The sequence below is a fragment of the Crocodylus porosus genome, unplaced genomic scaffold, assembly GCF_001723895.1.
Source record: "Crocodylus porosus isolate Cpor-Errol unplaced genomic scaffold, CroPor_comp1, whole genome shotgun sequence".
Classification (NCBI taxonomy): Eukaryota; Metazoa; Chordata; order Crocodylia; family Crocodylidae; genus Crocodylus; species Crocodylus porosus.
In genome coordinates, this window is record NW_017728906.1 from 167,411,244 (window position 1) to 167,424,566 (window position 13,323).

The window sequence follows — 13,323 nt, forward strand, 5'->3', positions numbered from 1 at the left end:
ACCAACCTAGAGCAGTAGAGCTGGGGCAGAAGGAGGAACTACTGGAGGCAGGGGGAGCCAGGTAATACCCAAGTAGCTGCAGCAACACCAAGAGCAGCCCTGCTGGGAAGCCGGGCAAAGTGGCTCAGGCTGGGGCAATGCCATTGGCTGACACCGGGCAGGTGGGGGGTGGTAGCAAGGCATGGGCTTCCCTGGGAAGAAGCAAGTGAGGAGCCCCATGCAGAGCACTGAGGGGGCAGCCAAGGAGTGGATACAATCAATTGGTGACCTGGATTCAACCCATGGGCCATCTTTTGCCCACCCCTGCTACATACTGTACTATATACTAGTATGGCATATACTATGTACTATACACTGCTTAGCACTTTTATTTCTAGTTTTGGATCACTGTTAGTTTGGAAACCTTACTTTCGACCTTGTTACTGTGGGTAAACATACCAGGAGTACAAAACTCCAGGTGGCATTGTGCTCAAGCTCATTGGTAGCGCACAAGCGTTTCCAGCAAGTCAAGGTTGTGATCCTTGGGAGAAATCATTTAATATATTGTATTTTGAAAAGTGATTTTGAATAAATATGTTGTAGGGTCACCAGTTGGTTGCCTTGTAAATCCTGTGTAGCACGTCTTAAGTTACTTAACTCAATATAAGAGTTAGCTTGGGTATAAGTGTATGTTTAGTGCTTTTCTTGACTGGGCTTGCAGCGGAGTACAATGGAAGACCTAGAGCCATTGGTGGTATTGAAGTTTATAATCAGATATTTGCATTCTGTTTTCTGATTGTACCTTCAGATATTTTATAGTGATTAGTGTTTCTCAGTGCAGAGAAAAATAAAAAAAAACCCTTTATACTCCTTGTTAATCTGACTGGGGGTGGGGTGGGGTTGGAATCTTTTGAGATGTCAAATATGTCCATCTTTTTGACTCACTAAGCAGAAGAGACCTTGTAGCCAGATGCCTGAAAGGCTTGTAACTGCTGGCAGGAGCACCATCATACTGAAGTAAAAAATCCTGTCTTTAACTGTGAGCTATAGCTGATGCATGGGGAGGAGATCACACACAGAGATGGGGATGGTAAGGAGTGGGGCTCAGAACAACCACAGCAACAAGAAGTTGTCTTGCTTGGGTGGGTTGAGCTGAGATAATCTTCCCAGCTCCTACAGGCCACCAGCAAAAACCTGGAAGTCCTGGGATTACCAGATATGACCAGCTTTTGTAATGTTGGAAATGGTTATTTCTTCAGTAATGTGCATGTGGCTCAGTACTTCATTGACTTGAAACATTAAATCATTGTTTGTTCTTGAGACACCATTTTTGAGTCATTCTCCCATAGGTTTTCTGTAGGTTTTGTTTTTTAAACAGCAAACTACTGCTGGTTTTCTCAAATTTACAGCACGGCCAAGTATAGCGTGGTGACGTTTCTACCTCGATTCCTGTATGAGCAGATTAGAAGAGCTGCTAATGCTTTCTTCCTCTTCATTGCCTTACTGCAGGTACACTTTTATTGTTTTCCCTTTTAATGTCAAAAGAAAACTGCACTGTAACTATTCCAGTGACTGCTCAGTTGCAAGGAATTTTTTTTTAAGGATCGACAATCTTGAGCATAATACTATGCATAATAGGCACTATCCTCACAAATGTGAGGCTCCCTCTATATCTTACACTGCGATTAACATGTTAATAAATGTAAGTGGTGAGGATGTGCCCAATTTAATACTCTCTAAAATGGCAAAACAGCCCTCAAAATGGTCTAAATATAATATAGATATTTTTTTATGGCTGGTTCATATGGCACCTTAACTTGAACATGTAGCAGGTTAGGATCATGTTCTCACACTGCACTGACAAGTAGAAATAGCGTGACTTGGAATGTGATCCCCATTCCCAAATTTGCACCTCCTGCCATGCATGTGTGTCATAGCAGAAGGTAGGTGCAGATGTTAGAATTGGGCATTAGATCCCATAATTCCTATTAAATGCACATGTGACAGTGGTATGTAATATATAACTTAAAACATCTTTAACTGGAGATTTTTCAAAATTCTTTACAAAATAAATTCCCATTTTTATTTAAAATAAATAAATAAAAGTAACGTTGCTAATATCCGTGTACAATACTGTAATAGTAACTAAAGAAGTTATGAAAAGGAAGTTTAAATTTATTTTTTTTAACACAGGTGCTTGTAAAGCTAGGTTGTATTGGTTCTACTGGTCCAATTGGCTGATACAAATTAAGTCAGTAGAGCTATATTGATATAACTTAGCTAAATGAATCCAAGCATCTATACCTTGGAAGGAGTGAAAAACCTTTTAACTACCTGAATCCAAGATGACTTTGAATTTAGGATGCCCCCCCAACAACAATTAGATTGTATGCATAGAACACTTAATTAAAAAAAAATTTTTTTTCATGTAAACAGTCTAATTATTGGGGGGGGGGGGGTTGCCCCCTGTGCCTGGGCCCCTGCTTCTTGTCCCCTACCCACATGTCTCCCTATACCCTTTGCTCGCCTATACCCATGTTGCCCCTGGTGCCTGCACCCCTTCCCTTCTATCTACCCTGTTCCCCTGCCTTACCTCTACAACGACTATAGCTCTGACTCTAGCCCCAGGGCAGTCAGCAGGGGCAGCCCTAATCCTGGTTCAGTCTGGCCAGGCAGAAACAGTGGTGGGCCCTGATGGGTTGGGGCTGGAGCCAGACTAGAAGCCAAGGTCAAGCCAGAGCCAAGGATAAGTGGCAGTGGGAGCTAGAAGCTGGAAGGCAGCAGGCTACATGGTCTTCCCCATGCTTCCCCTTTCCCTCAAGCTGCATACCATGGGTCTCCTCTATGCACCCCACCATGGGATCTCCCTCATGTTCCCCACTGTGTCCCCCCTTCCCTACTAGACAAGGTGTCTTGGCCCAGGGCAAGCAGCTTAGCTGTGGCTTGGCACTGGGCTTGGAGCCAGAGCCACAGTAGCCACCTGTCCCAGCCTGCTACTCAAATCTGAGGCATGTCACGCACCGCCCCCCACTTTTGATTGGCAAACCTTGTCTCGGATTCAAGTAAATATGGTAATACAATAATTCTGGGAACTTCTAAAGTGACCAATACTTGCTTTTCTCATGAAACTGAGTTCAGATAACTAAACCTTCCATAACTAGAAGCAAATGCTATATGAACAATTGAGGAGATGCAAACTTTTATTTCTCCTGTTTATGAAACTTTCATTGTTGGTCCTGCAGTATCATGCCTTAAATCTCTTATTGAGGTGGGACTGATTATGGTTCAAGCAACACCTTTTGACTAGCACAGTTTTATGGGAAACTTCCACAGGGTGCATGGAATGGAGGGGAAAAAGGAAACTTTCCATGTAGCTGTCCTTTTTTTAAAGCAATAGCTGTCTGAACATGAGCGGCGGGGGAGGGGGTTGTACATCAAAATGATTACTTTCATGCATGAGTTACTACATGACATGTAGGTAATGAGGTTAATGTTTCATCCTTGATGACTATGGTTTTAGTCCCACAACTCATTTAATAGCCTTAAAATGTTTAACTCAAACTCATTCTAACTGTAAATAATCAGCATAAAATGTTTCGACTTTTTTTTACAGCAAATTCCAGATGTGTCTCCAACAGGAAGATATACCACCTTGGTGCCATTGCTATTTATTCTAACAGTTGCTGGCATCAAGGAGATTATAGAAGACTATGTGAGTACAATTTACTACTTTTGGGAAATGGTTAACTTCAGGCAACAATGCAGGTTCTCCTGGCCTGTGTCTGCCTGCCTCTCCACTCCCCCTAGAACAGCTAGCAAGGAAGGGGTGTTTAGACTGGGTGGCAGGGGGGTGTCGCCACTGTGATTTTCCACGCCCCCCCCCCCCACCCTCAGGCAGGGAGGTTGTGGGGAAGCCCTGCTGCTTGGATGGCTGGGGCATATTCCCTGCCACCAAACTTCCCCAGCAGTGGTGCAAACTTGGGCTCATGCAGCCTGGGCCGCCCAGCCAATCGCCGCCTGCTATCTCGGCAGCGCATGCACAGTTGGTTAGAAGCGTTACAGGTGGACAGACTAAGTCTTTTATTATACTAGAATATTTACTGCTGCTGCTTCAATTGGAGGTCCTATAGTTTACAGTTCTCAGTTAGGAAAAGTTTTCATCCGTATTTTGACAAGCAAGGAAAATGGAACGGAAACATTTGGAAATTTTAGTGAAGAGCTTTTCCCTGCCTTCTTTTAAAGTATTATTTAGTTGTATTCTTCATCCTTTTTGTCTAGAAATGCACTATGGTTTATTATGCTCTTATAACAAAGGCTATAAGGTAATTCAAGATAAAGCCTTTCAGTCAAATTCTTACTAAGTTTGGATTGAGTTGGTTTAGAGTAGGGGTGCTTAACCCACAGTGTGTGGAGCCATGCCATGTCACCTATAGAGATCATTATGGGTTAGGAATTTCGTAGTGGAGGGAGCAGTGGATACTCTATGTGGCCAAATTTAGCTCTGCTGTAGCCAGTACTTTGCAGGAGAATCAGGGCCAGGCTTACCCCTCACCTATGTGGATTGGGATGGGCTGCTCCCTACCCTGTGCCCCTCGCCATCTGGATTGGGGTTCAGCTGCATACTTGTTGTGTTTTGGAACGGGCCCCTTCCACATGAGCCCCATGTGTCATATTGAGACCTCTGGCCAAATGCAGCCCACAGACAGATCTGCCACTGGGTGAAAAGATTGGGTACCACTGGTTTAGAGGGTGATATTAATATAAAGGAAAAGGAAGTTGATTCCAGGAGTGGGGGAGCAGTTTCCTGGGAGAGATGGGTAACTTTTCAGAACAATGTGTGGTTATTAGTCAAAAGATCTTTCAACTGACAGTCTTTGAATTACTTGCTATATCAGGTTTTGTTTCTTTCTTTTTGCATACGGCAGAGTTTTAGCACCATAATGTTAATGCCTTCCAGGTTTTATCATGTATGTTTATTTAGTTTTTCTTATAACATTTTAGGAGTCAAAACATTTAACATTATTATTAGCTGCTGTTGAGGAAAGTGTAAGGAGCATGTTTTCAGCACAGTGAATACTTCCTTTTTAATTTAGATATAAATAAGGCAATATTTGAGTGGTGTTTGCTGAGTATAAAGATGTGTAAAGCCATATAGATAGTCTAACGTAATGATGAGAGAGAGCTGCCCCAGCCTTTGTTCCTTCTCTTTGTGGCATGTTCTTTCAACTGTCAGATGATTCATTTGGAATCTTTTTCTGTGTGTAACCAAATGTTTGTGTTTGGTTTCACCATAGAAACGACACAAGGCAGACAGTACAGTAAACAAGAAGAAAACAATAGGTAAGACCTTTAATTTAATTGCATTTTCCTTTAACAAAATATTATGCAAGAGAAATGGCATGATTCAAGCATTTGACAAGAATAATTATTGTAAAACCAATCCTTAATACTTTATTAATGAATGCTAGTCATGTATTTTTTATGATTCCATAAGCAAAAGAATGGGTCAAAGTAGTAAATTAATGACTATGAACATTAGGTGCTGCTCATCTCTAGGATATTGTCTGTTGGTGTAAATGATAATTAGAGCTTGCTGGGGAAAGAAATGTGTGGGATGTGATGGTGTCTAGGTGCAGACACCTACTTCTCTTGAACCCAAAGATGCATTTGTATAACCTTAATTGAAAAGCCTCCACAAAGATGCATGCAAAAAGATGATAATTAATGTAACCATTCTTTACTAATTACTTGGGTTTATTTCTGTGGGTTTTTTTTTTCTTTTCAAGTAATAAAATAATCACAATAAATGAGAATTTTTGGCTCATCTTTTAATTTTAGTTTCCCAATAGTATGGAAGAAATAAGATGCAGCTAAAACAGTGAGGGTTGGTTCTCTGAATTGGCAGTGAGACATAAATAGTAGGCCTAATCATAATAATTTTCTACCCCTTCCTCTCAACAGCCCTTCCTAATATGTATTTCCTCTAATGGAAAAATTAAATAAAAAGACTATTTGGAAACTTCCAGAAGACAGAGACTCACGGGCTCACCCAAGTTCCAATTCTGTTTGAGAGGCAGAAGTTTGCTGCTTTAAAGATTAGGACTGTACTCCTTGGATAGCATGACTAAATCCGGAATCCACAGAAAAAGCCAGAAGATTTCAGCACATTCATGTGCTGTACAGCTCCTCTGTTGCTCTCCCTGAATACAACCTGTGCTGTTTACAACAGTTGTAGTGTTGTAGCATGGATGGTCCAGGGCAGCAGTTCCTGAACTCTGACAGATTGTGCATCAGCAATATAAAATAATACAACCTTAAGTACCACCAGCAAATTTTTCTCATGTAAAGTAATTAAAATAAATCTGTTAATGTGTACCACTGACAGTTTGTATGCATACCACAGATTGGAACTGCTGGTCCAGGGACTGTGTGAGGAGTAAGGCTGGTTTAGTGATATCTTTTTATTGGATCAGCTGTATAGTCGGGAGAGATGGTAATCAAAGTGCTCTTCCTTGGGTCTGGGAAGGAAGCAGATGCAGCCTAAACCAAACAGCCTGATATTTAGCTTATGATATGTTTGTTTTCTTCCCTGAAAGATTGTCTAACATACCTCCTCTTAACTAGTCCAGTATAGGCTGACTATTAAGCTGGCCCAGTTAAAGATATCACCAAACCAACCTTTTAATAACCATTTACAATAGGGCAGTTTGGGGATTCTTTTTTAAAATTTTATTTAAGGTTTCAAAATGAAATGTTTTAGTCCATTTAAAGCTTTTAACTGTTATGTTCCAGCTAAAACAATTCAACACATGAGGTGCAACATCATTAATTGTTTACTAGTAGGTATAGACCTGAATATGCATTTTTGGACAAAAAGGGAAAAAAAGAAAAAGTGAAGGAGAAAAAAAAATGACCAGAAAATCCCTTCCAGTTCTGCTTCTTCTCAGACATGTTCCCTAAAAGCTGTGCTGGGTGAGATGTTGGCGTAGTCCTCTTTCAGCAGTCAGTATCAAGGTGGAAGGAGGGGTGGGGGGGAGTTAATAAGACCTCCTCACAAAGCTCTGAATAAAATATTTGTTGTCCTGTATTGTGGGAACAAACCATATAACATTTGAAACCTTTAATAAATGGATAAAAATAAATCACTTAAGGGCTGGCAAATCCAGCTTGGTGTGTTAGAGATAATTTGAACAGTTTTAGGAGGCAAATGTGAGAGATTTAAATCCTATGTAACTGAAGGAAGTGTTTTGAATTTTAAAAGAAACCATTCAGGGACCAGTCATCAGTTAAATTCATGAATATAAACTGTTTTAAATTTATCCCATCATTTCTCTGTTTTACAGAGGTTGTTTTAGGTCTCCTTTTTAGCAGTGAAGAGTCTGTACGATCTGGAAATTTTAATCCTTAAACACCTTAATACCTTAAATAATATTTCAGTATCACATTAAAACAGTTTAAAAAAAAAACAAAACAATTTAAATCTAATCTCTTGGTAGTGTTTTTGTACATTTGTAATTTGCCAATAATTTTAAAGTCTGTTGTATTCAGAAGTAGTATCAGCTAAAAGGTTTCCACCTGAAGCTATATTAAGGCTTGCTTGTTTTTTAGCTGTCATTGTTACTGCTGATTTCTTACTTTTTAATGTTAACATCAAGGTTTGAGGAGGCGGAATGGACAGGTTGAACTGGGAGTGTAAGAGCAAAAGAGGAGCTTTAGTGTTTTCTTTTTGGCCAAATGATTGCTATGTTTGCAACCTACTTTGCATAATTAAAGTTTTCGGGTAAAGATTACTATAGAGTATTGTATGCAAAGTAAAATCATAATAAACACTTCATATACTATTTTGGAAAAGGTTTATAATGATAATATGGATTGATCAAGCAAAGTGGAAGGTAGAAAACTGTATTCTAAAGAGCATAAGCATGTGGAAGTGATTTAAATATGGTTGTAAGGCTAAGGAGTTATAATCCTTTTCACTCCTTTGTGGGGGAAATTTTCATCCCAATTTCTTAGAAATATTTTGGATTGTTTCTGGCTTAATATTTAAGTTGGACCTTGGTAAATATGTTTTCTGTGCTTTAACTTTTTTTTGGGCAGTGTAAATCTTCTTGATCTCTGATATTTATCCTGATTTTTAAATTATTTTCTTTTCAGTTTTGAGAAGTGGAATGTGGCAGAATATTATGTGGAAAGAGGTAAGCAAAAGTCTTCTATATTTAAAATGTTTTGAAAATGCTTGCTTTGGGATGATCCACTCAGAAGGCCAAAGAGCTAATAGTGGCTTGGTGCTACTTGAGAAATTCTCAGCAATGAGGGAAAACTTCAGCTGTCCAATTTAAGGGAGCTTTTTAGATGTTTTTCTCTGCTGTATTGAAGCAAAATACCCAAATATAAGGCCGAAAATTGGGTCTTATTGATGTTCTTTTGAATGGCTGTTAGTTATTGTGTTGTCCATTTGCTATTAATGCTTTTTGTAACATAGATTTGAGAATTTTTTTTGCACCTCTGTCTACTTTTGTTTTCATTTTGCATTCTGTAACATTTAAATTAGTTCTTCTACAGTAGCACAGTCTTAGAATCCTAGAAAATTAGGGTTGAAGGGACCTCAGGAGGTCATCTAGTCCAACCCCCTGCTCAAATCAAGACCATCCCCAACTTTTAGGAATCATATGGGACTTCAGTGGTGCATATGATGGGTTTTAGCTGCCTGCGCAGGAGTAATGTGAAATGTTCCTAGGTCAATTTTTCCATGTTAGTCAGTGGGATTACTTGCATTTGTACTAGTTGCAAGATCAGGTTCCATGTCCCTTACAGAGTTTCTAATAGATATTGATAGCTCTGTGTGTGCATCTAACACATGGCATTATAACTTATTTTTTTAATTGAGAATGTAAAGCTGAATTTTGACTTTCTTTCCTTTTTAACTTATAGCCTTTACATTATACTTGTGAAAGATTTTTGAATATGTATTTCATTTGAGTCGCAAGAATTTTAGTTTATCCATTGTTTTGTAATAATTACTCTGCTGCATTTAATGTGTATATGTTTTTAAAATCTGAAAACTGGTTGGCTGTAATAGCTTTTAACAAAACCATGCTCCCATTAAAGTCACTGAAACAGGGTCAGGTTCATTTTCTGTAACAAAGCCTACTGTTAAATGTTTGAAATTCTACTGACATTAGAAGTTTTCATTGTGAAGAACAATTTAACTAAGCAGATTGAACTCAAAAGAATCTCTTGATGGTTTTTGTATGATGCAGTACTTTTCTTCTCTGCTTGAAGGGGTTGGTTGACAAATTAACAGTTTGGATGTACAGTCTGTTCATGGGTTTTTTTTCTTTCTTTTTCCATGTTGCTGCACTTCTGTCCATGTATCAATAGGTGGCAGTAGGAGACATTGTGAAGGTTACCAATGGGCAGCACCTTCCAGCAGACATGATCATTTTATCTTCCAGGTCAGGTATACGGAATGAGTGAATGGAAAATGATGCTTCTGTCAAACAGAGGTTTTAAATGTATTTATTTTTTTTCTAGTTGGAAGCATAAGTTGTTTTTTGAAAAACCTTAAATGGTGCTGCTTTTTCTTTCTCCCACTGTAAATATTGTAGCAAACATTATGGCATTATATGCCAACAAAATCCATTTCCCTTATTAGAGAAATAAATTCTCTTAATTGTTCGCAATGCAAATGAAATGATGTTGCAATTTCATTCGAGAACCATGGGGCAAACTGGTATTCAAATTGGTGGTGCTTATACATGCTTTAATTGAAGTAACATGTAAGTTGGCTGAAACAAATTTTGTCAGATGTAATATTGGTTTGATAGAGCAATTTGACTACACTCTGAGGTCTTGCAGTCCTCATGGAGCCTCTCAGAGTATTTTGAAGCTAAGTGCTTTTGGTGTTGATCAGAAGTATTTATCTTTAATTCCATTTCCCTTTGTTTAATGTCATTGAATAATTTTCAGCTGGTTCTCCTACTCTTGATGTCCTTCCCCAGTATGCATGTCATATTCTAATACACAGATGGGTAATTATTTTGGTTGGAGGGCCGCTTAATGAGCGTTTTGATGAGTGATTTGAGGGTTGCAAAGTTAGCCCCGCCCCTTGACAGGTACTCCATCCCCTGGCTGCCATCTTGGGCCTGAAAGTCCTCCCCCTAACCCTGTACCTTTTCTACTTGAAGTCTGTCCCCCCCCCTTCCCCTGGTCCTTTCCAAACCAAAAAACCCCCAAATCATATACTAAAGGTCAAACATCTACTCTAACTTATTTTTGTCATGGTTTGTTTGTGTAGTGTGTATAGAGGTGATTGCATAATAGCTCAAAAATAGTCTTACTCTTTTATATATTGTGTGTGTGGGGGGGTGGTATTCTTGGGGTGGCATGTGTATGTGGGGTTTGAGAGGGTATGGCTATGTGGGGAGATATAGGGTATAAGTATGTATGTCAGGGGGGTTGTAGGGTGTGAGGAGAGGTGGGGGGCTCTGGCAACCCCCCAAACACAGCCCCCTATGGTGCACAGACGCTGCTGTTGTGGTGGTGGGGGCCCTCAGTGCTCATGGCTCGTGCAGGTGCTGCCACCTACCTGGTGGCCTGTGGCTCCAGCCAGAAATGTAAATGGCAGCAAGGAGTTCAGCCAAGCTGGCCTGCCTCTATTATGCAGGGCTCCCTGTGGCACATGTGCAGCTCCCAGCACTCATGTGCCACTGGGGGAAGCCCTGTGTGGTGGAGCTGACTGCCTTCCCTGCTTTCTGCCACTGCAGAAGCAGGGTATGGTGCTCCCTGCCACTTATGGCATAGTCCTGGCAGCTGCACATGGTGGCGGGCAATGGGGAAAGTAGCTGGCTTCATTATGCAGGACTGGTGGCACACAAGTGCTGGGAGCTGTAGGTGCACTGCAGAGAGCCCTACGTGATAGAGGTGGACTGCCCTGGCTGCCTTGTGCCATGTGCAGCTCTGGATGGAGCCACACGCTGCTGGGCGGCAGCATCTTCACAGTCTGTGAGCACCCTGAGGGCCCCCACCTGCTGTTCCTGCTGCCCCTGGAGGTAGGGGCTGTGTGCCATGGGGGAGTACATATGGGGGGCATCCCCACAGCTCTTCCATCCTCCCTCACGCCCATACCCTGGCCACCTGGGTTTTGCACTCTTCCCAGCCACATGCTCCCTTCCTCTCTCCTCCCCTGTCCCTGCCACTTCCCTACCTGCAGCAGGGAGACAAGGAGTAGATGCTGGACACTGGGGAGCTGAGCATGTTCCCTAGTGCCTGAAGCCGTGGCAGCAGCAGCCTGACCTGGAAGCTGTGTGCTGACTGGGGTACAATTAACTGGCAGGCACCTGCAGGTCAGATGAAATTGCCTGGTAGGCTGGATGCAGCCTGAAGGCTATATTTTTGCCTGCCTTTGTTTTTAATGGTATATCTTCCCTGCAGAGTTAACTCCAAGTTACTGCTGGGTCATGTCAGCAGTAGACTGCAGTCTACCCCCACTCTAGAACACACCATCACTGCTGCAAGAACCCAGGCCTGGAGAAGCTCCCCACCTAGCTGTGCACCCTGCCAGTGCTGCTGTGGCTGGTCCCCATGGAATCCTTGGCCCCATGCTGTCAGCCCCACTGCTGCTGTGGTTTTCATGGAAACTGGCTATGGCGATGCAAGCAGGGGCTGCTGGGAAATGAAGTCTGCTGAGGGCCCAATCAAGTTTGGGGCAACGCTTAAGTTAGAACTTAAGTGAACTGTGCAGTGGAGATAACCCTGAAGATTCTTTCCTTCCTCCCCCAAGTCTCTATTTCACCCCAAAATCGGAGGAGTCGGCTTTGTGGTGTTTTTACACTGCAACTCCTGTTAAAGTAGCAGTGGCCACTAACTCTTGTGGTCCTCAGGACCTGTATTTCCCTCCTGGAAAAGGCAACAGTTAACAGATGCTCTCACTTCCAAACTTTTTCTAACTTCCCTTGGAGGGAACAGTGTTTTCTTTAGGTAAATGGATTGTAAAAGGTAAAAAGAAATATCTAAATTCTCAGAAGTCTTTTAAGGATTGGAGGAATTCTGTTTTTGGCATCCCCGACTTAGTTCCACAAGGGAAACAAGGGTGTGCTATCTCTGGAGAGAATTGGTATCTTAATCATAATTCAAGTTGGTCAGCTAAAACTAGGCGTACCTGAAGGGCCTGTTTTAAAATAGGGGTCAACTACTGTATTTACTTGAATACAAGATGACCATCCCAGTATTTAGATTCTGTATATGGTAAATTTATACATTTGTTACAGTGCTCCAGGTATAGAATCTAATTATTGGAGTTCTGCCTTGAATTTGTCCCCCTTCCACTGCTACAGCAAGGAAAACAAATCTGGGGGGGGTCAGGTAGCCCTCTTGCACTCTGGGCCTTGCCAACTTCTTCCTGCTGGAGCCCCCCCCCACTCCCTCCTGCATACCCGATTCTCGCTGAGCACATGAAAGCAAAGGGCAAATTTTGAAAACGCTGACCTTTAAGTAAACATAACTAGTAATTCTTCTATCAGCAAATCACAGGCTCCTATTGACTTAGTTCATTCAGAATTGAAGCATTTTGACTTTTTTGAAACAGCTGCAAGTTAGCATAGGTATTCACAAACACACTTAAGCAGCACTTTTGTATCTACTTGTATGAATTATGCATGATATTAATCCCAAGCCAAAAGGCTTATGATTCACCATTATAGTTCATTGGGCTGGGCCCCACCAGAGTCAACAGTGCTTCAGTCCATGGTGACCCCACAGCTCAGCACTACATAGCTCAGCACCTACAAAGGATCCATGTGCTAATTAGCCCCCCATTCATGATTGGGACTGAGTGTTCTCGTCATTAGTTCTGGGATCTTTGATCCTCCAAAAATTGCTATGCAGATGAGGTGCAGGCAGTCTGGTCTGGCTCCATCTCATGGAGGGTGGGGCCACACTAATCACATGTGAAAGGCTGAGAGAGGGGGGTGATGTGGGGATTCTGGGTGAACTGTTTGGGGCCCTTGGTGATGGTTTGCCAGACACATTGGCTAGGGACAGAAGTTCCACATAAACCGGTTTAAGTGATCAGAAACTGGCTTAAACCTGTAATAGAACATAGGTTCAGTGCACATAAACCAGTTTCAAAGTGGCCAAAACTGGTTTAAGATAAACCTGGTTGAATGTAGTATCAGACTTAACTGATTTGTGTCATAGTTTCATAGTTAGTAGGGTCGGAAGGGACCTGAGCAGATCATCGAGTCGGACCCCCTGCCATAGCAAGAAAGAATACTGGGATCAAACAACCCCAGCAAGGTGTTCATCTAACCTCCTCTTAAAGACCCCCAGGGGAGGAGCCAGCAC

General features: G+C 41.7%; 1 protein-coding gene across 1 annotated transcript in view; it reads left to right on the forward strand.

Moving 5' to 3' along the window:
• ATP8A2 (ATPase phospholipid transporting 8A2) overlaps positions 1-13,323 on the forward strand; it is a 541,321-nt gene that overhangs the window by 58,403 nt on the left and 469,595 nt on the right. Inside the window, exons 3-7 of the mRNA XM_019530163.1 lie at positions 1,389-1,488; positions 3,593-3,691; positions 5,274-5,319; positions 8,134-8,174; positions 9,361-9,434. Of these exons, the coding sequence (XP_019385708.1) occupies positions 1,389-1,488; positions 3,593-3,691; positions 5,274-5,319; positions 8,134-8,174; positions 9,361-9,434 (360 nt within the window). The remainder of the gene's footprint in view (positions 1-1,388; positions 1,489-3,592; positions 3,692-5,273; positions 5,320-8,133; positions 8,175-9,360; positions 9,435-13,323) is intronic.